The sequence below is a fragment of the Puma concolor genome, chromosome D4 (assembly GCF_028749965.1).
Source record: "Puma concolor isolate L17-30 chromosome D4, mPumCon1.1.hap2, whole genome shotgun sequence".
Classification (NCBI taxonomy): domain Eukaryota; kingdom Metazoa; phylum Chordata; class Mammalia; order Carnivora; family Felidae; genus Puma; species Puma concolor.
In genome coordinates, this window is record NC_141679.1 from 60,854,483 (window position 1) to 60,879,106 (window position 24,624).

The 24,624-nt window shown below is 40.5% G+C and overlaps 1 protein-coding gene across 4 annotated transcripts; it reads right to left on the minus strand.

Annotated features, from left to right (window-relative positions):
* Nucleotides 1-1,129: 1,129 nt before the first annotated feature.
* On the minus strand, nt 1,130-23,901 carry XPA (XPA, DNA damage recognition and repair factor). Of its 4 annotated transcripts, none has more exons than XR_015242857.1 (7): nt 23,610-23,900; nt 21,547-21,657; nt 16,659-16,764; nt 13,834-13,999; nt 10,695-10,812; nt 7,977-8,206; nt 2,274-2,406 (listed from the first exon to the last, which is right to left on the minus strand). XR_015242857.1 is itself a non-coding variant. In XM_025912955.2 (6 exons), exons 1-6 carry the CDS (start codon nt 23,779-23,781, stop codon nt 2,258-2,260), a joined length of 822 nt encoding a protein of 273 aa, XP_025768740.1. In that variant the 5' UTR covers nt 23,782-23,894; the 3' UTR covers nt 1,130-2,257. The 4 variants fall into 4 exon arrangements, 2 of the variants coding, with proteins under 2 accessions (XP_025768740.1, XP_086539690.1); XR_015242856.1 differs by lacking the exon at nt 2,274-2,406 and adding an exon at nt 7,181-7,312; XM_025912955.2 differs by lacking the exon at nt 7,977-8,206 and having other exon boundaries at nt 1,130-2,406; nt 23,610-23,894.
* Between the last annotated feature and the right edge of the window lie 723 nt (nt 23,902-24,624).

The window sequence follows — 24,624 nt, forward strand, 5'->3', positions numbered from 1 at the left end:
AGTCCAAGGAGTTACTAATTCTTGAGCCAGTTTCTTACATGGTATTAAAGCTTAACTAAGATAATAAATGAGTACACATGTAAAATATGCAAAATAGGGAATTATCTGACATTGCAAATTTCTAGCATTTTAATAAGCCTTCATTAAACCTGAGGAAAAATTTATCAACAACCCCACAACTGATAAGTAGTATTTCTCTGTTTGTACAACATAGGTATCTTTCACTTATTTAGGTCATAAATTTATGCTGTATTAGTATTTTTCATATTGTTACATGGTCTCTTTGGAGTACCCTTCATTTGGTGACTACAGAATATAGTCAAGAGATGGGAACTCCTAAGATTTTTAAATAACCATACCATGCAAAACAAGAATTGTTCACAGAATTAAGGGTGCATGGCAGGTTACTAGCCGAAAGGAGTCTAAAACCCAGGCTCTTGGCTAAATATTCTTTTGGTTATACTGTTCCTCCTTCCCACAAACAGTATTCAGTTAGACATGGCTCTTGTCCTGAAGAAGCCAAAAGGATGACCCTTTAAGGCTTTGGGAACTTTGACCGTAAACTGACTTATAAATCTTTCACAATGTATTGCAGAGTTTGACTAATTATACTTGCTTGATCCGAATTCTAGAGGAATTTCTTGGATCCTCTCTTCATGTCAAGAATGCACTGATGTGACCCCGCTCACAGTCTGGCAGCTAAGTTTAAGGAAAACTACAGACCGAATTTCAAAGATGTAAGAAACTAGACAAATTGGGAACTATATACTATATATATATTAATGTGCTCATTAACAAGTGGCTGTTAGATGCCACGTGCTACAGATCTGCCATATGTAATCCTCAAACAGTCCTGACAGGATCATGCCCATCTGACAGATAGAAACAGGCCCACAGAGTAACTTACCCAAGGCCCACAGCTAAAAAATGGAATTGGAACCTAGGTCCATGTGGCTCAAGGGCTCTATATCTCCCATGCAGTAATGCTGTTGTCAGCTGCCTGGATCCCTCAGTACTCTTGTCCTCAAGCTGGAAGCTTTCTCATGGTCCCAGGAAGGTCTTGCTGCCCACTGTCCAGTGTTTACTGAATGAATAATTGGCACATTTAAAAAAAAACTGGACTAATACATTAAACTTTTTAATACTTCTATAAAACATTTCTATATTGGATACTTGTATAGAGAACAATTAGTAATTACAGTCTTAAGCCTATTTGGGTTGGACTTGTTCAGACTTGCCTTCAAGTATAATCTGCAAGATCTGATCTAGAAAGGAAAATGAAAACGTATGAACATCCTATTTCTCTGTTTGTAGCAACAGGACTAAAAAAGCCAGGTCAAAGAACAATTTGAAAACATGCGGTTTATCTTAACCTGAATGTTTTTGTAAGAAAAAAGCACAAACCCTGTAATCAGGCACATTTGGATCAAATCCTCTTATTAGTATAACTACCTTGTAAGCCTTTTGATAAGACAGAGGCAGAACTAAATGGGTAAAAACTTGATCCATACGTCTGGGGTGATGGTGGGTTGTAGGTGATCACTTCCTTTAGAAGTGCTAAATAAACAGAGACGTTCTCTTCCATCCCAGGATTATAGGAGAATACCCGTAAGCCACTTGGCATCATCCCTGCCCGGCCCATGGTAAATGCTCAGTAAAATGTTAGCAAGTTATGATAAACTTACTAACAGTACCTTCTTTGATCAGTAAAACAATATGGCTGTTTTTCCATTTGAATCTGGATTTGAAAAGGGCTACCTAGACAAGGACGTTAAGGCCTATGGTGGTAAACCCCAAGGATACAGGAAACATGATCAGACTCCCACAACTCACTTCCTACTGGGAATCAGGGCTTATCCAACAACAGCTCCCCAGTTCCCTTATGTGGAGAACAGGGTATAGAAGACCCGGCCAGCCTTGGGTTCAGGATCTACCACCGTCCGTTATTTCTGGGAGAAGGATCCTGTTCAGCCAGCTTCTGCCATTACTAAAAGCTCTTCCTCTTGTTCCAACATAGGGTTTGGCTTGGTTTCTTATTTCTCAATTTTGGCTTTAACCTAACTTCTGAACCTACTCCACCCCTTGGCTCCCATCCCTGTTGTAGAAAAAAGCAATCCCAGACCCAGTATTATGCCTACAACCAGACCTGCTGGACCCTTACTGAAACTTGCTTTTAAGCCACAACATACAAATTTCTTCCTGAAGCATGATTTATAGGAGTGTCCCATTCATCTGTGGCAACATCACACTTTACGAGTCACATTTTCTCATAGGTCAGCTCGTGGCCACACATGGTACAAGTCTTCCGGTATGTATCCTCCTCTAGGCTTTCTTCTGGTCCATACTCATGCTGATGAACAACTGTTTCCCTTTTCCACACGCTGCTTCTCACCGCTCGCCGTAATTCTAAGAAAATAAAAGCCAGTTTTTCAATGATGCTGTTCAGCTGAATCCCCAAATCCACCAGGGGTGTATGTATAAACCAAATAACGGTTTACGTTACTTTTATAACAAAATTGATTCTAGAACCATGGCAGGCTTGGCCTGTGAAATTACTCCTCACTGTTGGGAGCCATGTGAAGTGGTTGATAGAGAAATGGGGTAAATGGGTTAGAGGGACAGCAAAACACAAAACTTTAGAAGATGAATGGAAACAAGATCATAAAAGAACGGGGTTTATTCAAGCAGCTAAGGAAAATGATGCCACAGCAGGTAAGGGGTGTCAGCTGGGACGACTCAGGACAAGGAGAACTTCAAAGTTCCATATGTTAGGAGCTACTTCTGTAAGAGGCAGGTCAAGTTACGTCTGATAACTAGAAAGCCAAGAACTCTGTTGCTATGCTGGTGTCTCATCTCAGAAAAACTGCTTTTGCACCTGACCTGAAGGTCATTCAGTTCTTTATCCTATAAAATGAGAGCAATATTTTAGAAGAGGGACTGCCAATTATTGCATTCTTGTATTACCTAAATGTAAGAATCAGAGACAATTAAGAGCTGGAAAGAACCATAGTTTTTATTTTATTTCACTTTATTTTTTTGCAGGTAGGGAAAGAGAACAAAGATAGCATATGAATCCAAGTCCTTTATTCCATTGTTTAGAATGTTTCCCACTGCATCGTGTGAAAACGTCATTTAAAAAAAACTGCTGGATGCTTTGAAAGCAACTAAGCCAAATTACATTTTAAAAGTTCACACCACATTACCTGAAGACACCAAATGCTTACTATTAACTGAAAATTAAGCTAGTAACTTCTCGGGTTTCCAAATTAATGAATAATAAGCAACACGGTTTACACTACTCTGTTCTGACCAGTGATCCATCAAGCCCAGCAATGTTGTTGACAGGGGCACTACCTAAGAAAGAGTAGGTTACACAATCTCAACCATAAAAAATCACTGGACACCAAGTAATCACACATTTTCTTTAATCTCTTTCAGATTTATGATAAGCAGTATCTAAATACTTGCATCTTTGTAATTTGCCCTTCACTGCGTCAGAAGGATAAGCAAACATAGGACTATGTATCAGGCACTGTTCTAAGCACTGAATCTATAAACACAGTGAATCCTCACAACCCTCTGAGATAAGTAAACTATCATCCCAGTTTCAACAGCTGAGAAAACTGAGGCCCAAAGAAGTTACATATGTTGTGCCTAAGGTCAAACCACTAGTCAATGGCAAAGGTGTCTTTGTGTTATTAACCACTAAAGCTGTGCTGCCTTTCACACCTCCAGTACGAGAAGCACTTTATCTCACACCATTATTGTCAAGCTTCCGTGTATACACCTCTAGACACTTTCCAAACTATGGGGAAAATTGTGTTCATCCAAACAATCTCTTCCTATATTCTCTCCCTCTGAAGAATGCAAATTTTTCTAGATGTATCTGGAATGCCCTATCCTTTTATTATTTTACCTTAGGACATTTTCTAAATACAAAGTGAAATCATGTGCTGACCAGCACAGATGCCTCCTGGCTTCAGATAATGACAGGAAGAGGTCTCCTGTTTGAATTCTAATAACTACTTTTCAACTTTGTTCTGATAAAAGGTATCCTACCTAGCCACTTTTCCTCTACTACTCCGCTGAGAAAACACACTCTAAATCTGACCCAGTCTCAGTCACTACTAAGCTAACCTCTACCTACTTTGAGCGTTACATGAACTCCAGAAGATAAGAAAAATATTTGCTTAATGCTAAAAGAATACTTACAACAAAATCTAGTTTACTGACCATTATTGGTCATAACTGAACACAGGTTTTTACTGACTTTACGGCTTTTTCTTCCCATCCTTCAGCTAGTCGATCAAGAACAATGACAAGAAATGAAGGTAAATCTTTAGTATTTACTAGACATTCCTGGAAAAATGGACTAGAAAATAAGTACTAAAATACTGATACGTTTATCATTTTTTTGCCTTCTTTCACTTCTGAACAACCATTCAGTGAAGCAAGGCAGGCAGGCATCTGTGGTAGGGCAGAGGGAGCCCAAGAAAGGGAAGGAGGATCTCCCTACAGTGGAGGCAGCACACAAACGGGTGTCAGTCAGATAACCACATTAAGGATAATGGGAATCAGGTTCTCACTGTCAGAGAAGGGAGTTACAAATAAGAAAACTAGAATGAACCCTAGAATTCTGGATTAGAATTGGCTATAGTAGTGTGAACTCAGCGTGTTAATTTATAATATATATGGGCAGACATAAAAATATATTCACGTGTTTTGTGCTAGAAAGAAATCTTCAACAAATGATTAGACATGGCAAAAGGACACAGGAGCTAGCTTGAAGACTCCTACTGGCCCAAACCTGAGACAAATAAGGACAGGAATTCATGAATCCATATAATAATAAATAAATGGCAGAAGGGATGCTGTGGAATGTGGACTTCTGACTGGTTAACTGTGAAGAGAGCAGTGAAATTAGAAAACAATTTTTGCAAAGAGTATACTGAAGACTGCTTCAGGCAAGAACCATCCATGAATGGCTGCTAAATCTCCAAGGAGGTATTAAGGAGAAGCAGGGTATCTGTTTGCTTTTTTTTTTGCTTATCAAGGGCAGATGGACATCTGTCCCTAGATGTGCTGCTACCTATGTACTATCTCCAGCCTGAAACGCATAACCTGAATCTAACCATTGGGAAACATCAGAAAAGCCCCAAATGAAAAACATTTCTAAAAAGGCAAGGTGGGGAAGGGAACAGACTTCTTCAAAAATGTCTGAAAGGCTGTGGAAATATTCCATAATAAAGAAATTTAGAAAGACTTGGTACCTCAAGTCAATGCCTGATCCTAGACTGGATCCTCTACTATAATGAAAAACTACACAGGACATTACTGGGTAAACAAAACTAGAATATGGATGACAGATTAGATCAAAATATCACTACTATACTTTGGTTTTGTAAGAGAACACTGCTATTTTTAGGAAACACACGCTGCAGTACTAGGGTAAAGGGTGATGATGTACAACCCACTCTTAAATGGTTCCAAAAAGAGTGTGTGTTGTGTGCACAGAGTACAGATGGCACATTAACAATGCATCTGTTAATGTTTGTTTATTTTTGAGAGAGACAGAGTGTGAACAGGGGAGGGGCAGAGAGAGAGGGAGACACAGAATCTGAAGCAGGCTCCAGGCTCTGAGTTGTCAACATAGAGCCCGATGCAGGGCTCGAACTCACGAACCGTGAGATCATGACCTGAGCTAAAGTCAGACGCTTAACCGACTGAGCCACCCAGGTGCCCCAACAATATTATCAATCTGGGTAAAGGATACGTGGGTGTCCTTAACTATACTTATCTTTGCAATTTTATGGAAGTCTGAACTCCATTCCAAAATGAAACTTAAAAAGTCAGGAGCTAGCTGGAAGAAGCCAAATTTGAGACCATTTGAGCTTCAAAATGCATCAGTTATGGACTGTAACACTGATTTGAAAGTAAGAATCCATGAAGCCAACTGATACTAAAAAAGGTCTTCTTCCCAAAGGAAGCCAAATAAGAATTACAGAAAGAATAACAGAAATAGAAAATCACCATTTATATCCACCCTAATAACAACAAACGCAGGCAAGAATCATCCCCGTTGTACCAAAACCTGAGTGAGACTTAAGGAATGGGGTGTTCCCGCAGTATGGGAGAGTCCAACCCAAAGATTTCCTACGAATTACAAAGGGGAAAGGGTACCTTGACAGTGGGGAAATCTAGCAGATGCCGCCTTAACCACGCAATCAAACAGAGTATCACTCTCTTAGAGAACTGGTCTAGCGTGTCTTCCGGATGTGACACACTCGGACACATCACCTAGGAAGCATTCCTTCCTAATTATTCCTAATAAATCTAAATAGAAGGACATTCTGCAAAACAGGTGGCGGACTCTTTAAAAATGTCAATGTCATGAAAGATAAAACAGGTGAGGACCTAAAAGAGTACACACAGGCATCACCCTTGACCGCCCCTTTGTTCCAACAACTAAAATGCTGTGAAAGACACTAGAACAAATGGGGAAAGATTACGTACTAGACAATAGCATTTTATGAATATTAAACTTACTGTGACACTGTTTTCAGTTACACAGAACGTCATTGTTTACAGGAGATAACACGGTGAAATATTAAAAACCACAATGTCTGCAAGAAAACTCTTAAATGGTTCAGCAGTGTGTGTGTGTTTGTGTGTGTAAACATATGTGGCAAAATGTCAACATCTGGTGAAATTAAAATGTTTTTAATTAAAGATTAATAAGTTTATGTTACTTCATTTAAGCAACTTAAAACTTTGCAAAGCAGAGGTCACCACCTACTGCTGAGTGAGAAGAGGGAGGCAGAAAGGTCAGAGCCTCCAAGAGTGGGAAAGATTCACTAGCCCTGAAGAGATCTAAGGAAACCTTGTGGGTGGGGAGGAGGAAACATGCCACACAGCCCAGAAAGCCCAGCTGAGCTGCAGAACAACACAGCGGGTTTCCGTGTTACAACCTCCTAGTCCCACCGGCCTAGAAGCTCACAGCACAGAAAGCTGTGGGCTACCTCTCTTGGACGTTTACAAGTGTCTTGCTATGGATATCTTCAGAGACTGCTTATACTGTTTACCCAAAGTTTCCCCTTAAATCCTTGTTTCAATGAAAAATTTAGTTTATACCACTCTAAAACTTATTTTATTTGGCTTAATATCTTAATTTTGTACAAGAGGCAGCATGTATTCGAAGAGGCCCAATGCTGCTTTTGAGGTAAACGCACAACAGAACTAGCTGAAGGAGACCAAAGTTTCTGAACACTTGATGGGACGGCAGGAAGTTCTGACACAGGGTGCTCCTTGTTAACTACAGGGGAAAAAAATCACAAGGAAATGTCAAAATAACATGAAGCTTTGATCTTATCTTGTCCTCCATAAACTGAAGCAGAGTAACACGGAGTTGTGTCTTCAAACTGCTGACAGAAGCCTGAAAATGGTCATACAAAAAACCACAGGTCCGGGATGTAAAATCTCCATTCACTTAGAAAGAGCCCGCAAATGGGCTTTTCTTACCCACCTCTTTTGGGGGGAAAGTGCATAGTAACAAACAATGAAGAATCACTTTCCATTTTTTAGAAGGCCAACCTCTGCCAATACTAGGTAAGAGAAAACTTAAGGCTTTTCTTTAAAGCTACACTCCTCTCCACTTTATTTGTGGAGAGGCATGCAAGCCCAGAACGTTCCGTGTATCTGCACCAACTGAAAGTTCTCATCTGAGCAAAGCCAGCACGCAGGGCATTTTCTGAAATCCAGTTAAACTGAGCAGCAGTGACGCCATCATTTCTACTTATGCCTTCTTGGATTTGAGAGATCTATAACAATGTGAATTTGCTGACAATTCTTGTCTCTCACTTTGTATTTGTAAATACTTTATGCTATTTATACTTAAATTTCTTCTGTAGTAAGATCAATTCTTTCTCAAACTGCTAAAGTAGATCATATTCTAAAAGCAGGTAAATGTAATCTCTTACCTTTACATTAAGTAAGCTTTGTGTCAGCTTCTTTGTGGATCAAAACCAGAAGACCAAGAGGAACCAGGTTCCAATTTCTTTTCAACTAAAAGACTTTTAGACTTGCTTTTATTCCTCTCTGTTCTGAGCAAACTGCATGGTAAGGTCCTTGTTTCTAATCTCTACAGTGTCTACTCCACTCTCAGCCCTTTGTGGCCTAGTCAGGAGGACTGGAACATATTCACCAACCTCTAAAGTAAACCAACAAGAAGAAGCCATAATTAAAGAGGGTATCACGCTGACCTCTGCACATTAAACACCAGAAGACATGGAGTAATGCTTATATAGTTGAGGGAGAACTCAGGTTTTCAAATGCAAAGGAAACAGAAAAACATTCTAAGATTTATAGGGACTGGGAAACTCTACCACTTCTGTAACCACTCAGAAAAAATTTCCTCAAAAAGGCATGCTTCATCCAGACAGGAAATGAACTGAATTAAAGAAACCAGTCTTAAGAGGTCCAAGAAAAAATTCAGGGAAAATTCGAACTCTTCAAGGAAGAGGAAAATCCAGTTTTATCTGGTGATTAATGGCAGCAATTTGATACAGCCAATTATATTTAATACCTATGAAAATTGTGTAAATCTCAAAAGAACTGTTCTATTCAAACTAATAGTTGATCTACAGGATTACCTTAATTTTTATAGCAAAAAGCATAAAACAGATGCCATCATCTTTTATTGTTAGTCAAATTAGAGAAATTTAGCCACCTTTAGAAGAAGACATCTTGACCAAACTACAGGAAATAGTAATCTCAATAAAAACTACAGATAGCCCTCCTTTTTAAAGTATTTGATCACTCTGAACGCTAAGTTTCTAACTCCTTTATCCATATATTACTGTCTGTACCAAAACACCACCAGGAAAGTTGCTTAAAGAGGCAGTAGAGAAGGAAGAGTTGAGGTGACTGATTCAGGGTAGCTGTAGTAAAAACCCCAGGCTGATGTGTAACTAGTCTGTAATTCTGCCCTCCTCTTTCAAACCCAGTAAGAAGCCCTCTGTTACTGTACCCTTCAGGGCTCTCCTTGACGCAGGAAGAAGGAAGGGCTAGAGTAAAGCGTGAGGTAGAGCATAACCTAATAAAAGATGAAAAGGACCAAATTTAAAAGTCTTTGCAAAGCCTCTCAGTTGATTCTTGCAGGTATTTTCAATGGCTTGATACAGCAGTGGCTAATTTGGGGAAGATTCTTCAATGAAATGCTTTTATATGGCACAGTTTGCAACAGGAAACTTCTAACAAAGTCATAAAAGTGTGCTTACCCTCTGATTCAGGAGCTGGTATTTTAAGTAACTATAATTTACATAAAAATATAAATAGGGATGTTAAGAGGTTGTTTTAATTAGCTTCATAAAATTCCATTTTTATAAGAAATAATTTTAAAGGGTCTATGCATTGAAAAGAACTAAAAAACCAGACATTAAAACATCACTACTGATGGTCTCTGGGAATTAGAATACAAGTTCTTTGCAGTTTCCTAACTTTTCTGTACTGCACATGAATTAATCTTATGATGAAAAGAGAGGAAAACATATCCTCACGAAGAAACAAGGCAGGCTTATATTCAAAAATTTTTTGTTCTTTTTTAAGACATCTGAACTATCTTCCAAAACCTCTTCTAAATCCTAAATACATACAAAAGTATTTATTATGGCTAAGACCCTCATTTTAAATGGATCAATTCAGTATATGCAGAGCCCTGTAAATACATAGGATACGTGCTATCTATATACACCTGACACCACACTGGGACTCGACAATTACTGTATAAGGAACATTTATGCCTACTGTGTAAGACTCTTTCTAGGGATTCTGCGATACAGCAAACAATGCTCCTAGTGCTCCGGGAGCACCCTGTGCTCACCACTATCACAGTACTTATCATGCTCCAATATGATATTAAGTTTACTGGCCTTTCTCTTCTGACCAACTCTGACTCCAGCATTTATGTCAGCACAGTACCTGGAACATAGTTGACACTAATTCCTGGATGCACTGATGGACAGATGGATGACGACAGACTTACACACATGCGTAACTGGATGGATGGACAAATACGGAGATAGATGGACAAAGGAATGGATAGACAGATGTCTGGACAGAGGAATGAATGTACCAATGCAGACTTTCAGTTAGGAAAGCCTGGTTCCAGTCCCACCTCGCTAATAATGATCTAATTAACAAGTCACTCTACCTTTCTAGGTCTTTTACTCACATATAAACAAAAAAGGATTAGACCCACTGACGCGAGAAGGCTCTTTCTAGCTACTAAATTAGATGACTAACACCGAGGCAGAATTTTTTCATTTTAAGCAATTAGAGAAGTTTGCTGGTGGAGATCCTTGATGTTTATAACCCTGTTAGTCATATTTAATTAAGACTGAACTGATACCATATCCTTGACTAGGCAGATATCCCTGATCCTCCCACTATTCCTACATAAAAACATAATTCACTTTAAGAGGAGGACTTACATGCTTTTTAGAACTGCAGTACTGTGAGGTTTGCACCGAGAGCCTCAAACACCTACTGGGGGCAAACTTTAAGTCTTTTTTTCTTTAATCTATGAAAAAAACATACCAATCTACTGGTGACAGATCTTTAAACAAGAACAACTTAGCTAAAGTCTTTTTGCAAGTCAGTAAAACACGGTCCTTCATGAGATAAATGTAGCCACTTACCTTTTACTTTCTTATCAAACTTTTTCTGTCTCATTTTTTCTCGGTTTTCTTGTCGAACTTCCTTTGCTTCTTCTAATGCTTCCTGACTGCCCCAAACTTCAAGAGACCGCTTCACAATCTACAACACAGAATCCATATTTAAATAAGCTGTCATTCAGAGTTGTTAAGTATTATAAAGTTTTAATGATTAAATCCGTGAGCACCAAAACATGATCTCACTCAAAGGCAATTTTGTAAGTATTTGAAATTTTTTTAAGAGATTAAATAGTGCTTAGACGGGTGCCTGGGTGGCTCAGTCGGTTAAGTGTCCCATTCTTGATTTCAGCTTAGGTCATGATGTCACTGTTCATGACATTGAGCCCCATGTTGGGCTCTGCACTGACAGTGTGGAGCCTATTTGGGATTCTCCCTCTCTCTCTGCCCCTCACCTCCTCGAAGTGCACTCTCTCAAAATAAATAAACTTTAAAAAAATAGCACTTAGATTGCTGGTGGGAATGCAAACTGGTGCAGTCACCCTGGAAAACAGTATGGAGGTTCCTCAAAAAATTAAAAATAGAACTACCCTACAACCCAGCAATTGTACTACTAGGTATTTACCCAAGGGATACAGGTATGATGTTTCAAAGGGGCACATGCACCCCAATGTTTATAGCAGTGCTATCAATAATAGCTAAAGTAGGGAAAGAGCCCAAATATCCATCGATGGATGAATGGATAAAGAAGATGTGGTGTGTGTGTGTATATATATATATATATATATATATATATATATATACATACATACATAAACACACACACACAAATACACAATGGAGTATTACTCAGCAATCAAAAAGAATGAAATCTTGCCATTTGCAACTACATGGATGGAATTGGAGGGTATTACGCTAAGCGAAATTAGTCAATCAGAGAAAGACAAATATTATATGACTTCACTCATATGAGGACTTTAAGAGACAAACCAGATGAACATAAGGGAAAAGAAGCAAAAATAATATAAAAACAGGGAGGGAGACAAAACATAAGAGACTCTTAAATATAGAGAACAAACAGAAGGTTGTTGGAGGGGTTGTGGGAGGGCGGATGGGCTAAATGGGTCATTAAGGAATCTACTCCTGCAATCATTGTTGCACCATATGCTAACTTGGATATAAATTTAAAAATAAATAATTTTTTAAAAATTAGTGCTTAGAAACTCAATAATACTTCTATTTAAGCCTATAAAACCCTCAATAAATGTATGCTTAATTAGACTATAAATAGAAAAGCTGTCCTCTGACTATAATTATTTCTCGGATACACTGTTTTCACATAAATTCACAGAAGTACAAGTAGTTGGTGCATCTGATAAGTTTTGTCACACTCACCAAAAAACTTAGCCATAGCCATCTCAGTATGAGGTCACCTCCAAAAAACCTCCTACCACAGAGAACCCATAACTACTCCTTTCCTCCTCTTCAGTTCATTACGGTTTCCATCCACTTGACTAATTTCTGATCTTTAGAGTATCAACTTGTTTTTAAACTTTGGTACCTGAATGACCTAAAAGCCTTATTCTTGTTTAAAAACTCTGCATTATAATATCTTTACTCTTTATAATATTTATTTACATTTAGGAGACTCACATACATACTAAGAATTATGCTTAGGCTCTCTCTCACAATAATGTTAAGGGGACCAAAATATCAATCAAGGTAGCCAAGCTCAAATTTCCTCTTAACATAATAAAGGGATATACTGGCATTTCCTAAATTCTAAAGCATCACATTTTCCACAATTTAATACCCCTGAAAATGCTGCAGCAGCAATCTGCTTTCTGGTACTTTAACAACTGAGTCAAAAGGCAATTCAGAAGAACTGGACTCTGAATGCAAAGAAGTTTAGGAATATCTTATCCGTACTTGCATTCTCCTATTTATGTATGCACAAGCATGACGTATAGCAAAAAAATAAAATAAAATAAACTACACTAAGTCTGATGGCACTATCCCAGTAAGTGTAAAATAAAAGCCTCAAGTAATGAGAAAGCATTGGGTTGGCATTTTTTAATTGTTAATGGTACATAAAATAATAGTGAATCTTCTAATCAACAGTGTCTTAGGTTTAATAAAATTCAATAAATGGTTGGTTTTACTATTTATTTATTTATTTATTTTAATCTTTAAGTAGGCTCCACACCAACATGAAGCAACTCACGCCCTGAGATCAAGAGTTGCATGTACTACTGACTGAGTCAGCCAGGCACCCCTACAATGCAGCTTCTTAATTTTATTTGGAGATACTAGGGTTTTCTAGTATTTTCCAATCAAACTGCTCTAAAGCAATGCCTCCCCGTATTTTTTTATATACTGGCACAAAAATATAACCTCTGTACCATTGTGGGATAGATACAGGAGGCTGCTAGTGACTCCTTATGGGTGTGGGTAACTATCTCTGCACACCTATACCACCATCACCACCACATGAGGAATTGAGAAGATCCACTGTGAGACACAGTAGAGTTACTTGGACACTTGACAGGGTTCCAGATGATTATTTCCCAAGTGGAGTTAGATCTTAGGCATTTGTGAAATTCCTGAAACTTTTTAAGAATTTCATTGGAGGGTGGGTGTGCAGGGAAATGGAGCCTAACCCTTAACTCCCAAGTTTTTTGTTTGTTTGTTTGTTTGTTTTTTAATTTTTTTTTTCAACGTTTATTTATTTTTGGGACAGAGAGAGACAGAGCATGAACGGGGGAGGGGCAGAGAGAGGGAGACACAGAATCGGAAACAGGCTCCAGGCTCTGAGCCATCAGCCCAGAGCCTGACGCGGGGCTCGAACTCACGGACCGCGAGATCGTGACCTGGCTGAAGTCGGACGCTTAACCGACTGCGCCACCCAGGCGCCCCTAACTCCCAAGTTTTTTAGTTCCCTAATTGCACTAGTAACATTACTCCATAGTAATATATTTGCCCAAAGTACCACTCCAAAAAGTAAAATGTTATTAGATGTCATCACATATGACCGCAACTTGTAAGCAAAACAACAAAAGGAAAAGGATCTTTTTAACTGTAAGCAAAAACTAAACTAATTATCACTAGTTTATTGTTAAAACTTCACCTGATCGAGGGTTTAACATGAGTATAACTTATCAGAGACCTGCAATTTTAAGTAGAGTTTCATATCACCCCATTGTGAATGATGAGGATTCTTCTTCACAATGAATTTAAGAGCTGGTTCTCTTTTTTCTAAATCACAGTCTTTCAGAAGGTATTCTTGTTTGGCTTCTGTTTTAGTTATGAGCTTGTGTTTATCATCAGCATCTCTGAAAACAAATGAAGTCCAGTACTAAGTTAGCTACTTTAAATAAACTAAGTTTTCAAATAGTCCAACAACCTAGGGGCATGCATGCCTAAACATAAAAGTTTTTCCTTGGACTCTCACAGTCAAGTTAGCAGCGTAAAAATTCTAACAGAAAAATACTTATTTGGAGAAGCTAGATTATATTAGCCATAGATCCAGGTCATTTAACACTCTAAGAATTTCTTTTCTACTTAAAGTCCCTCTTTTCCACAATGGATTTGAAATCTCTTAATATGAGTACAGTAAATATAATGGAGAACTAAGACTCAATGAGTAAGAAAATATAAATCAAAGCACAAAGTCAGGATGAGTGAGCTATAAGGAATATAAATATGCAAGGTCCAACTGTCCCAACACAGTTCAGTTTCCAGTTGGCTTTGAGCTTTTTCAAAGCCAAGGTAAAAATGGAGACATAGTCAATTACATAGTTCTTCTCATTTATTTTTTCTCCACATACATGCCAGATACATGGAAGGTACTAGGTACAGGTACTAGGAATACAGCAAAGAAGAAAACAAAGCCGTGTTTTCATGAAGCTCCCATTCTGGTTAGGAGAAGACAATCAATAAGCAAACATCATGACAGATAAAAGTGCTATAAAGGAACATAAAGCATGGCAAGGGAAAAGAAATTTTCTGGTAGACTGGGTAATCAAAGAAGGCCACTGATGAGAGGGCATTTGAGGAGGGCCCTTAAAAAGTTAGAGAACATCAAGGGGTGCCTGGGTGGCTCAGTTAAAGTGTCTGACTTCGGCTCAGGTCATAATCTCATGGCTCCTGAGTTCAAGCCCCGTGTCGGCCTCTGTGCTGACAGCTCAGAGCTTGGAGCCTGCTTCAGATTCTGTGTGTGTGTCTCTCCCCCTCTCTCTCTCCCAAAAAATAAACAAATATTAAAAAAAATAAAAAGAGAACATCCTATTTGAAAAGCTGGAGAAAGAACATCCTAACCAGAGAGAACAGAAGCTCTAGGGCAGGAATGTGCTTTGCAATGAGCCGGTGTGACCAGAAGGCTTAAAGGGAGGGACGAAGGTGAGGAACGATGGGAGATCAAGTTAAAGACAGGCAGGGGCCCTGTAAGCAGCGGTGAGACCATTCTATTCCAGATGGATTAAGAACCGTTGACAAGTTCTAACTAAAACATCTACATAGAAGAGGCCAATGGTGCAAAGTGGGGGACACAGGCCAGTTAGAAGACCACCAGTGCGGTGCTCCAGGCAAGGGCTGATGGTGGCCTCAGCTGAGGTAGAAGTGGGTGAGGGGGTAAGGGGATAAACTGAGTGAGGATATGGAATGAACAACAGAGCCAAATGGATTTGGAATAAACACTGGATAAGCAGAGATACGGTAAATAAAACTGGCCTTCACTGAAATGAGGTACAGATCAGGTAGGGGAGACTCAACATTAGAAATAACTTTATGAAAGCTAAATAATTTGGAAGTTTAAGCTAAAGGAGGTGACAGGTAAACAACACTGTACTAAAATTAAAATCTTCAAAAATTTTGAAAGGAAACAGAATGGAGGGCTGTGTTCCTAATTACTTTGAAGTTTAAAAATATCTTTTTTCCAGACTACTTTCCACAACTTTCTTTAAAGTGATACATCAATTTCTCATGGAAATAAGATTATGCGTGGTAATTTTGTTCCCAAAAGCTATCCGTACTTTAAAGAGTGACAATACTGTGGACCTTAACCACTGTGTGTCAATGGGAAGAGACTTTATATTGTTTGTAATTCCAACAGGAATTTCCAGTCACAGATCCAATCACAAGACCAGAAACATCTCTATCTTCTCAGGATTCTATCTTCTCAAGATCCTACACAGCAACAAGTCAATGGGGATGACTCCTGATGGCTGCAGCAGGGACTCAGAAAGGGCAAGTCCTCCAGGCAGGTGAGCAAAAGGTCTAGGGCAGCAGGTCCAAGAAGTGGGACCAGGGAACAGATAAGAGGGCTAAGTAAGACTCCAAGGTAGGGTCTTAAGGCATGAAAGACACCAACACAGGATGCGGCTGGGGTAAACAGCAGGGACAAAACCATGTGGAATGAGAAGGATTATCCTGGGGTGACAGAAGAAGAGGACAGCAGCTAGGAAAAGAAGAAAAAGGATGAGAGAAGAATGTGAGTTTTCCTCATCTCTTCTCCCCCTGCCCATTCAGGAGAGTAAAGCAGGCATGGAAGGGGGTGCTCTGAGAGTGCCAGGGGAGTGGCTGGAGACGCTTCACTCCCTTCCTCTCACTGAAGGCCCCAGTCCTCTGACCAGTATGTCTACACACACTGGGGTAAGCACAGGGGACCCTTAGCAGCTGGGGGAAGAGAGAGGTTAGGAACCTGCTACTGAGAGATGGTAAAGACCCACCAGGCCCACAGAAAGGAGAGGACATATCTATGGCTGAATCAGGGCCATCCTTCCTGTTTATGCGACACATCATAACTTTCACAAGCACGGGCTTCCGTATTTCTTTAGCAAGATGGAAGTCACAGAAATTTTAGGAAACACCCAAAACAAAAATCATAATTACTAAGAAAATATTAAATCCAAATGGCTCTAATTATTGATTTGCCCTAAAGCTGCATGCAAACATTAAATTTTAGCAACTGAGAACACTGTCTGAAGTAAGTACCTGCAGTTGTCACAAGTTGCCAAATCAAAGTGGTTCATAAGGTAAGAATCCATAAATTCTTTACCACATTCTTCACATATCGCATAATCAAATTCCATAACAGGTCCTAAAGAAAGGAAGGTTAATTCTTTAAGTGTCCTTTTTTATAACAGAACAATAGATTTCCCCCTATCTTAAATTTATCAGTATGTACTTGATAACTGATGCAAATACATTTACCTAAAAGACAAAACATGATTAGGTAATCTTATACTTACCTTAAAATTTTAAGGAAAAAACTATCAATTCATCAACTATTTTTGAACACAAAACCTATGTGTGAGGTACTTGTATCAGTTTCATATTGCTGCTTGTAACAAATTACCACAAATTTACTGACTGAAAACAACACAAGTTTATTATGTTACAGATCTGAAGTTTGTGGGTCTGACACAGGTCTCAGTGGGCTAAAGTCAAGGTGTATGCAGGGCTGCATTCCTTTCCGGAAGTTTTAGGGGACAATCTATTACCTGCCATTTCCAGCTTCTAGAAGCTGCCTGCCTTCCTTGACCCATGACTTCCTTCCTCCATCTTCAAAGCTGGAAGTAGCAGTTTCTCACACCACTCTGGCTTCTTCCATAATCACATCTCCCTGTGACTCTCTCCTGTCTTTTACTTTTAAGTATCTCTGTGAGTATACCGGGCCCACCTGGATAATAGAGAATAATCTCCCACATCTCAAGGTCTTTAACCTTAATAATATCTGCAAATTCCTTTTTGATACAGAAGGTAACATATCATGGGTTCCAGGGTGATTAGACGGTGGACATCTGTGGGGACCCTGTCTGGCCTACCACCATACTTCTGAGAGAAAGGTTAGTCCCAGAGTCGAAGGGAGGGGAGGCAGCTGCTTAGACAGGAAGACGGGCACTAACACATAACATGGGGAAAGCAGCAAAGAGCAAGTTAACACTAGAAGAGACAACACAGGATTCACTTTCAAATGGGAAACTTTTTCTCTCCCTCCATTCCACCCGGCCCCCAACACCACCATGAACAGAGCAAATGCACTGATCTCAACCACAAGACTGTAAACTTGAGGGTAAAGATTATATTTGGCTATCTACCCTCAATTCCCAGCACAGAAACTACACTAGGTAAAGCTCAGTTTTTTTAAGGACTTCAAACACCTAGCTAGGGATCTTTATCCTATACAATTGGTTCTCTTCAGGATGACTGCTACTGCCAAGCCCCAGCTCTAAGAACCGCCACAACTCCCAATAGGAAGAGTTATCATTTGTTCACAATTTGTTCAATATATTCCTACCACTGCCTTCCCTTACCTACTCCCAACACCACAAGGTCAGTTAATATTCTACCATCCCTCAATTCCACTAATCTCCAAACTCCAACAAAAATATCACTCTTCCTTGTAAAACATTAGAGGGACATAGCTATAGACAAAAGGAAAAGCTAAAATATAGTCAAAATGATATCTTCAAAAAAGTGATTACAGAATGTGTTAGAATGGAGATAAACTGCAGTCAGAAATACCAATTAGGAGGCTACTGCATAGCATTACTAATCAAAAGCCATAAAAGGTGCAGATATTTTCCTAATTTTAAAAACTCTTTATAATGAAAAGTTTTAAATTACATAATGATTTTTCAATTCCATCAATCCCTTTAAATCTGCCATGTGGAAACTGGCAGTCAACTGTATGCAAGATCCTTCCCCACTGGCCATTCATTTATTCATGTATTTATTATTGATATAGACTCATGGATTCCTGTATTTTCCAATGGTATATAATTTATTAGTGTCCTTAATTACTTTGGTGCTCAATTTATCTCAGATGTGGCCAGCAGGAGCCCCTTCAAGCTGGCTCTTATGTCCCTGTAACATACCTCTATTACTTTTTGAATACTTATATATTACTGGCATTACAAAATGCCCCAAACTCACCTGGTAGCCATCCTGCCCCAACCCTAGAATCAGCTATTTCTCTGAAGGGCCCTGGTTCCTGTTAGTGGGGGAACAGTATCAGAATCTAAGATCTGGACACCAGGTATGCTCATTGCTACTGGGCTATCTTCACTTCAAGTCCCTTTCTGTGGACAGAGCTAACACATGCACATGTGTGTATACACCCCACCCCCCAACACACACATATCTTTTTGAGGTGTAAGTGCTATATTGTATGAGTTTCACATGTCCAACATAATGATTCAATATTTATACATATATTGTGAAATTATCACAATAAGTCTAGTTAACATCTGTTGCCATAGTTACAAAAATTTCTCTTATGAGAACCTTTAAGATCTAGTCTCCTAGCAACTTTTATTTTATTTTTTTTTTTATTTTTTTTTTAAATTTTTTTTTAACGTTTATTTATTTTTGGGACAGAGAGAGACAGAGCATGAACGGGGGAGGGGCAGAGAGAGAGGGAGACACAGAATCGGAAACAGGCTCCAGGCTCTGAGCCATCAGCCCAGAGCCTGACGCGGGGCTCGAACTCACGGACCGCGGGATCGTGACCTGGCTGAAGTCGGACGCTTAACCAACTGCGCCACCCAGACGCCCCTCCTAGCAACTTTTAAATGTGCAGTACAGTACTATTAACTAGTTGCCATGCTGTACATTACATCTTCATGACTTAGTCTGTAACTAAAAGTCTGTATCTTTAGATCCCCTTCCCCCCCACTTTCCCCTATCATCTTCTTGGTTATTCTGACGAACCTCTGTTCTAGATTATAAAAGCATTTGACAGGCTTTGCTTTATAGGCAAATGACTCAAATAATTTTGATTTTCTCAGCTATGCTGAAGGTCTTTAAAATTAACAAAGAAAACGTGATAGAAAATATTAATCATTCTCCCTGTTTTCTTCTACCCACCCAGGTCAGCCACATCAAGTTGTGCCAGCCTCCTTGTGCAAAGACATCTGGCCAAGGGGGCAAACAGGGGCAAAATGCAGCCCATGACCACTTTTTAAGCCATGAACCTTGGCCCAAACTAAGCCCAGAGAATGAGGGCCTTTTCTAATTGGCCTCCCAAAGGAGACACTATTGAAGGAAGTAACAGAGAAGACATGATGGCCAGCTGACCCATGAGCCAGACCTGGGCAATTAGAGACTCCTCACTCCCTACCCTGTTCTTGGAATGCACATTCTGCCCATCAATCCCACAGTGGGAGCTGTTCCAAGGACAAAGCCTTGGGAGAGTAAGTGTCACTGAGGCCACCTGACCTGAATATGTGACTGAACCCAGTTAAGGCCTCTATATAAACTGTTAAGATTTGGCAGGTGGGTGCAGAGATCTGCTTGTCTTGCAGCCACCCAAGACAAGCCTTATAAGTTTCCTTGTTAATTAACGCTGCCACTTACCAATCTGGAGTGGTCTCTTTCTTTGGTCTCTCTTGCTGTCTGTGCACCAGACCAGTTTGCAAACCAACACACACTTTCCCTAACTTCCACAGATTCCTTACCAAAGTTCTTATTACAAGCAGCAGCATACCAAGCAATGCCACATGCATACCTTAGTTAAGCAGGAAGGCACTACAATAGGTTATCAATAAATATTTGTTGTGTGATCTGTTAAATAAAAGCATAGGCTTTACAGCTCACAGTTGATTCCAAAATCTACAGAAAAAAGTTACAATGAGTCTTCATATCCATAAAAGCATAGAGACTTTCAAGATCTTTCATTCAATGCCTTCCCTCCTCATACAGGGCTTTTCTAAAACATCCTGGTCAGGTGGTCTTTTAATCTCTGAACCCCTCCAACGCTTTGCTATTTAGAGGCAGCAATTTACATAGTTAGAAAGTTTTTCCATTTCACAGAGTCACCATAAGGCTCACATGCTCTATGTGCCAACATTCTGTAAGTGCAAAGTGCTAAGTATATGTAAGGCACTCCTTCATTATACTCTCACCATACTGTAATCGTCACCCACTGTTCCAAGTTCTGCCCTCCAAAGCAAATCACAGTGTGAGCTCTCTTCCACAACGGGGCACTTCTTGCATTTGCAGGCAGTTAGAAGTGTTCCTAAGTTAAACCTAACCAGTTTGACAACTGTTCCTCACGTGTCAATTTGAAGACTTCTGTTTTGACCCCCCTGTTTTGGACACTATACACGTGTCAACATCCCTCTTAAATATGGCACCCAAACTGAACAAATATTTTAATCCTTCAAGTCTCAGCTTCTGAAACGAGTTTAGGCACACATAGAATAGGACAAGACTATTACCCATCTTGGTGAATACATAACATTTCTGTTGCCACAGCTAAAACTAGAATGCATTTTTTTTTAAGTCTATTTATTTATTTTGGTAGAGAGAAAGAGAGAACCAGTGGGGGAGGGGCAGAGAGAGGGAGACGGAGGATCCAAAGCAGGTTCTGCCCTGACAGCAGAGAGCCTGATGCAAGGCTCAAACTCACGAATCATAAAATCATGACCTCAGCCAAAGTTGGACACTTAACCAACTGAGCCACCCAGGTGCCCCTAGAATGGGTTTTTTAAGCCTCACCAAGATAAATATATACAGATACATATCCCATTTTTTTCCTTCAAACAAACAAAAGAAAGAATGTCCTAAATTGTATCTCTTGGGTTCTAGCCCCTTATTTCAGCCTATCTAGATAACTGAGTATTCGACCAGTGAATATATTGGCTATCCTGGCCTATCATAAAACAAACGTAAGTATACAAACCCCAAGTTAAATTAATCATTGCTAAATCTGTTTAATTTTTAATCTACCAGCAAAACTGCCAAACTTTGTCACTCTTATAAAGCTAACCTGCTCACTGATTATAAGAAGGTATTATTTAACATCAGTTTGCAAAGAATTATGCATGTAACTCAAAATGACCAATCTAGATACCAACTTTCTGGAAATACACTTTACCTGGTTGATGGACAACTTTTCCAATTGTACATTGTTCCTCTTCTTCCTCTTCTAGAATGAAGCCTCCTCCTGTGTCGGTGATCTTTGGGGCTGCTTTTACATTAGCCACGCCTATAAAAAGTAAGTAAAAGTGGTCAATGATTTAAGTAGGTAAGCCCTTAAGTTCCCTTGTGCATAAACAGGAACTTTCTTTAAATTTAATAGATATCAAACAAGACAAGGATGTCCACTATTAACACTTCTACTCAACTTTATACTGAAGGGCCCAGCTAGCAGAAGATGATAAGAAAATAAAACAGGCATAAAGGTTGGAAAGGAGTAAAAGTCTGTATATTCTACATACATAATCACATCATCTGTGGATAAAGACTGATCTATGACATATGCCATGAAAAAGACGGAGAAGAACTTGCTTAGAATGTGGTGCTAAAGGTCTGAGGAAACAGCAAGGTGGGGCAGCGGAGAAATTGGGCTTTGTCTTGGCATGACTGAGCACCTGCTCAAGTGATGGTCCTGACTACTCCAGCTGGAGTAGTCTTTTTCATGGCCTATATCACAGCTCAGTCGGAAAATGAAAATTGTACAGTACACTGAAATAAAAGTACTGCAAAGATAAAAAATCTCAGCACCAAACCTAACTCTTGAAGCACAACGGGTTGTATACCACGTTGCAGCACAGTTCAGTTCTTGGGTCAGTGCCTGGGAAACCTTACAGAAAATTCATTCTACCTTGCTTTCCATGACCAAAAGTTTTATACCAGCTTATTGTTCTATTACACACCCGGGTTCCACAGCCATTTAGTACAGATCTACAAACCTTTACAAAATCACAAATATTAACGCAAATGCACAACTTTTTGTCCCGACTCCAGAACGTCTCAAGTTGAGAAACTAATAAAAAAAAGTACTAGAAAACAGAAAGGATGAGACCAGAACCATTAAAAGTGGCTGGAATTTGCAGATTCAGGGTCAGGATAAATATAAAGACATGCTGCCAGCCCCAGACTCTTGGCGTTCTTCCTTACTTCTGGCTGATGAAAAGGGCTCTACATGTGCTCACCTACTCATACAGTATGGGACGTGGCTTTAGGAACATGTGTATTTCGTGTTACAGAGGTGGTCCTAAAGAAGTGCATGTCAACCAAACTATATTTTCAATCCCTAGGGATGATTATTACTTGGCTCCAGTGGAAAATAACACCACAGCAACGTACATACATAGATTACAGACACGCAGTTAAGGGCTGCCCTAAGAAAGGGGGGAAGATAACATTTAGACATAATAACAGCCTTTCTTCTTAAAATTGAGAGATGGCTGCATAGAAGAGGCAGTCGGTGGCAAGGAAAGGCCCTGAACCCGGTATCATATAACCTCAATTCTAGTCCCGATTAACCTGTTGGACTTGATCCTATGAACCCCAGCAGATCCCTTTCCTTTCCTGGTCCTCAGTTACCACCTCAGTAAAATACCAGTACCAAACCCTGCCCTAATTATTTTCCAAGTTAACAGAATCAAATTAGCTAACTTGAAAGGTGTGAAGCACAACAAGCGCTACTCTTGACAGCCCCACGAAGGCAGGAGCTCACCACCTCTTTTGGTGCCCCAGCACGTAGCAAGCACGGTGCCGGGTCCAGAATATGCACTCAATCGCCCTTTGTTGAGTTGATGAATTCGGGAACGGTGCAGAATTATTCCTGCAATGGGTTACAAGTCTAAAAGCTTTATACGAGGACTACCGCTGGGACTGCTAGAGGCACATCAGGAAGAGAGCAGAAAGGGAAAGCTGAGGCGCCCACCGACACTGGCTGGTACCTCCCGACGGCGAGAGCGGCCGCATCCCCAAGCTAAAGACGGCAGCTGGGCCGCCCAGGTGCAGTGAGGAAAGCCCGGGGTCCAGCGCACCCGCCGGCGGTCTCGCACAGCCCGCTTTGACACGGCCCGCCGAGCGGACTCCCGGGACTGCGGGAGGACAGGAGCACAGACAAGGGGGCAGCCGACGCCACGCCCAGGACTTGGTACCCGGCCCGCCAGAGGGAAGGGGCAGCGCCGCCAGGGCCCAAACCTCCGGTAGCCGCAGCCGCCGTCGCCGGGTAGGGCCGGGCCGCCAGCCGGGCCTGGCGCAGCATCAGCGCCCGCTGCCGCTTCCGCTCTATGCTCGCCCGCACCGACGCAGGGAGCTCCGCCGGCTGTTCAGAAGCCGCCGGCTCCGGCGAAGGTCCCCCAACCGCCGCCATCTCCACGTTCCCCAAAGGGCCGAGGATCTAGCCCCGCGCAAGCGCATCAGCGCGCCGAAGCCTGCCCACAGCCCCGCCGCGACGCCAGCACCGCCTCCGCGTAGACTTCGCCATACAACCTCCGAGGAGAGCGCCTGCGCACTTTGAGGAGGAGGGGACGAAAGGCAGGGGCGGTGGGCGGGGTCTGCGCCTGAGCTGGGGAAACCGCTTGCTGGTCACCTGGGAGGACTCAGGCCGAGGTCAATTTTCAGTACCCGGTAGTCTTTTTTTTTTTTTTTTTAATTTTAACTTGTTTTATTTTTTATTTTTTTTAATTTACATCCAAATTAGTTAGCATATAGTGCAACAATGATTTCAGGAGTAGATTCCTTACTGCCCCTTACCCATTTAGCCCATCCCCCCTTCCACAACCCTTCTTGTAGCCCTCAGTTTGTTCTCCATATTTGTGAGTCTCTTCTGTTTTGTCCCCTCCCTGTTTTTATATTATTTTTGTTCCCTTCCCTTATGTTCATCTGGTTTGTCTCTTAAAGTCCTCATATGAGTGAAGTCATACAATTTTTGTCTTTCTCTGACTAATTTCACTTAGCATAATACCCTCCAGTTCCATCCATGTAATTGCAAATGGCAAGATTTCATTCTTTTTGATTGTCGAGTAATACTCCATTGTATAGATATATCACATCTTCTTTATCCATTCATCCATTGATGGACATTTGGGCTCTTTCCATACTTTGGCTATTGTTGATAGTGCTGCTATAAACATTGGGGTGCATGTGTCCCTTCAAAACAGCACACCTGTATCCCTTGGATAAATGCCTAGTAGTACAATTGCTGGGTGTAGGG

What these genes read in the sequence shown, in the direction of transcription:
- XPA (XM_086683564.1), bottom strand. Translation starts at nt 23,781, where the DNA reads ATGGCGGCGGTTGGGGGACCTTCGCCGGAGCCGGCGGCTTCTGAACAG. An exon ending in GCAACTTGTGACAACTGCAG is followed by an intron (nt 14,000 to 16,658) that starts GTACTTACTTCA and finishes ATTTGTTTTCAG; the next exon opens with AGATGCTGATGATAAACACA. An exon ending in GTTTGATAAGAAAGTAAAAG is followed by an intron (nt 7,313 to 10,694) that starts GTAAGTGGCTAC and finishes TTTCCCCTGTAG; the next exon opens with TTAACAAGGAGCACCCTGTG.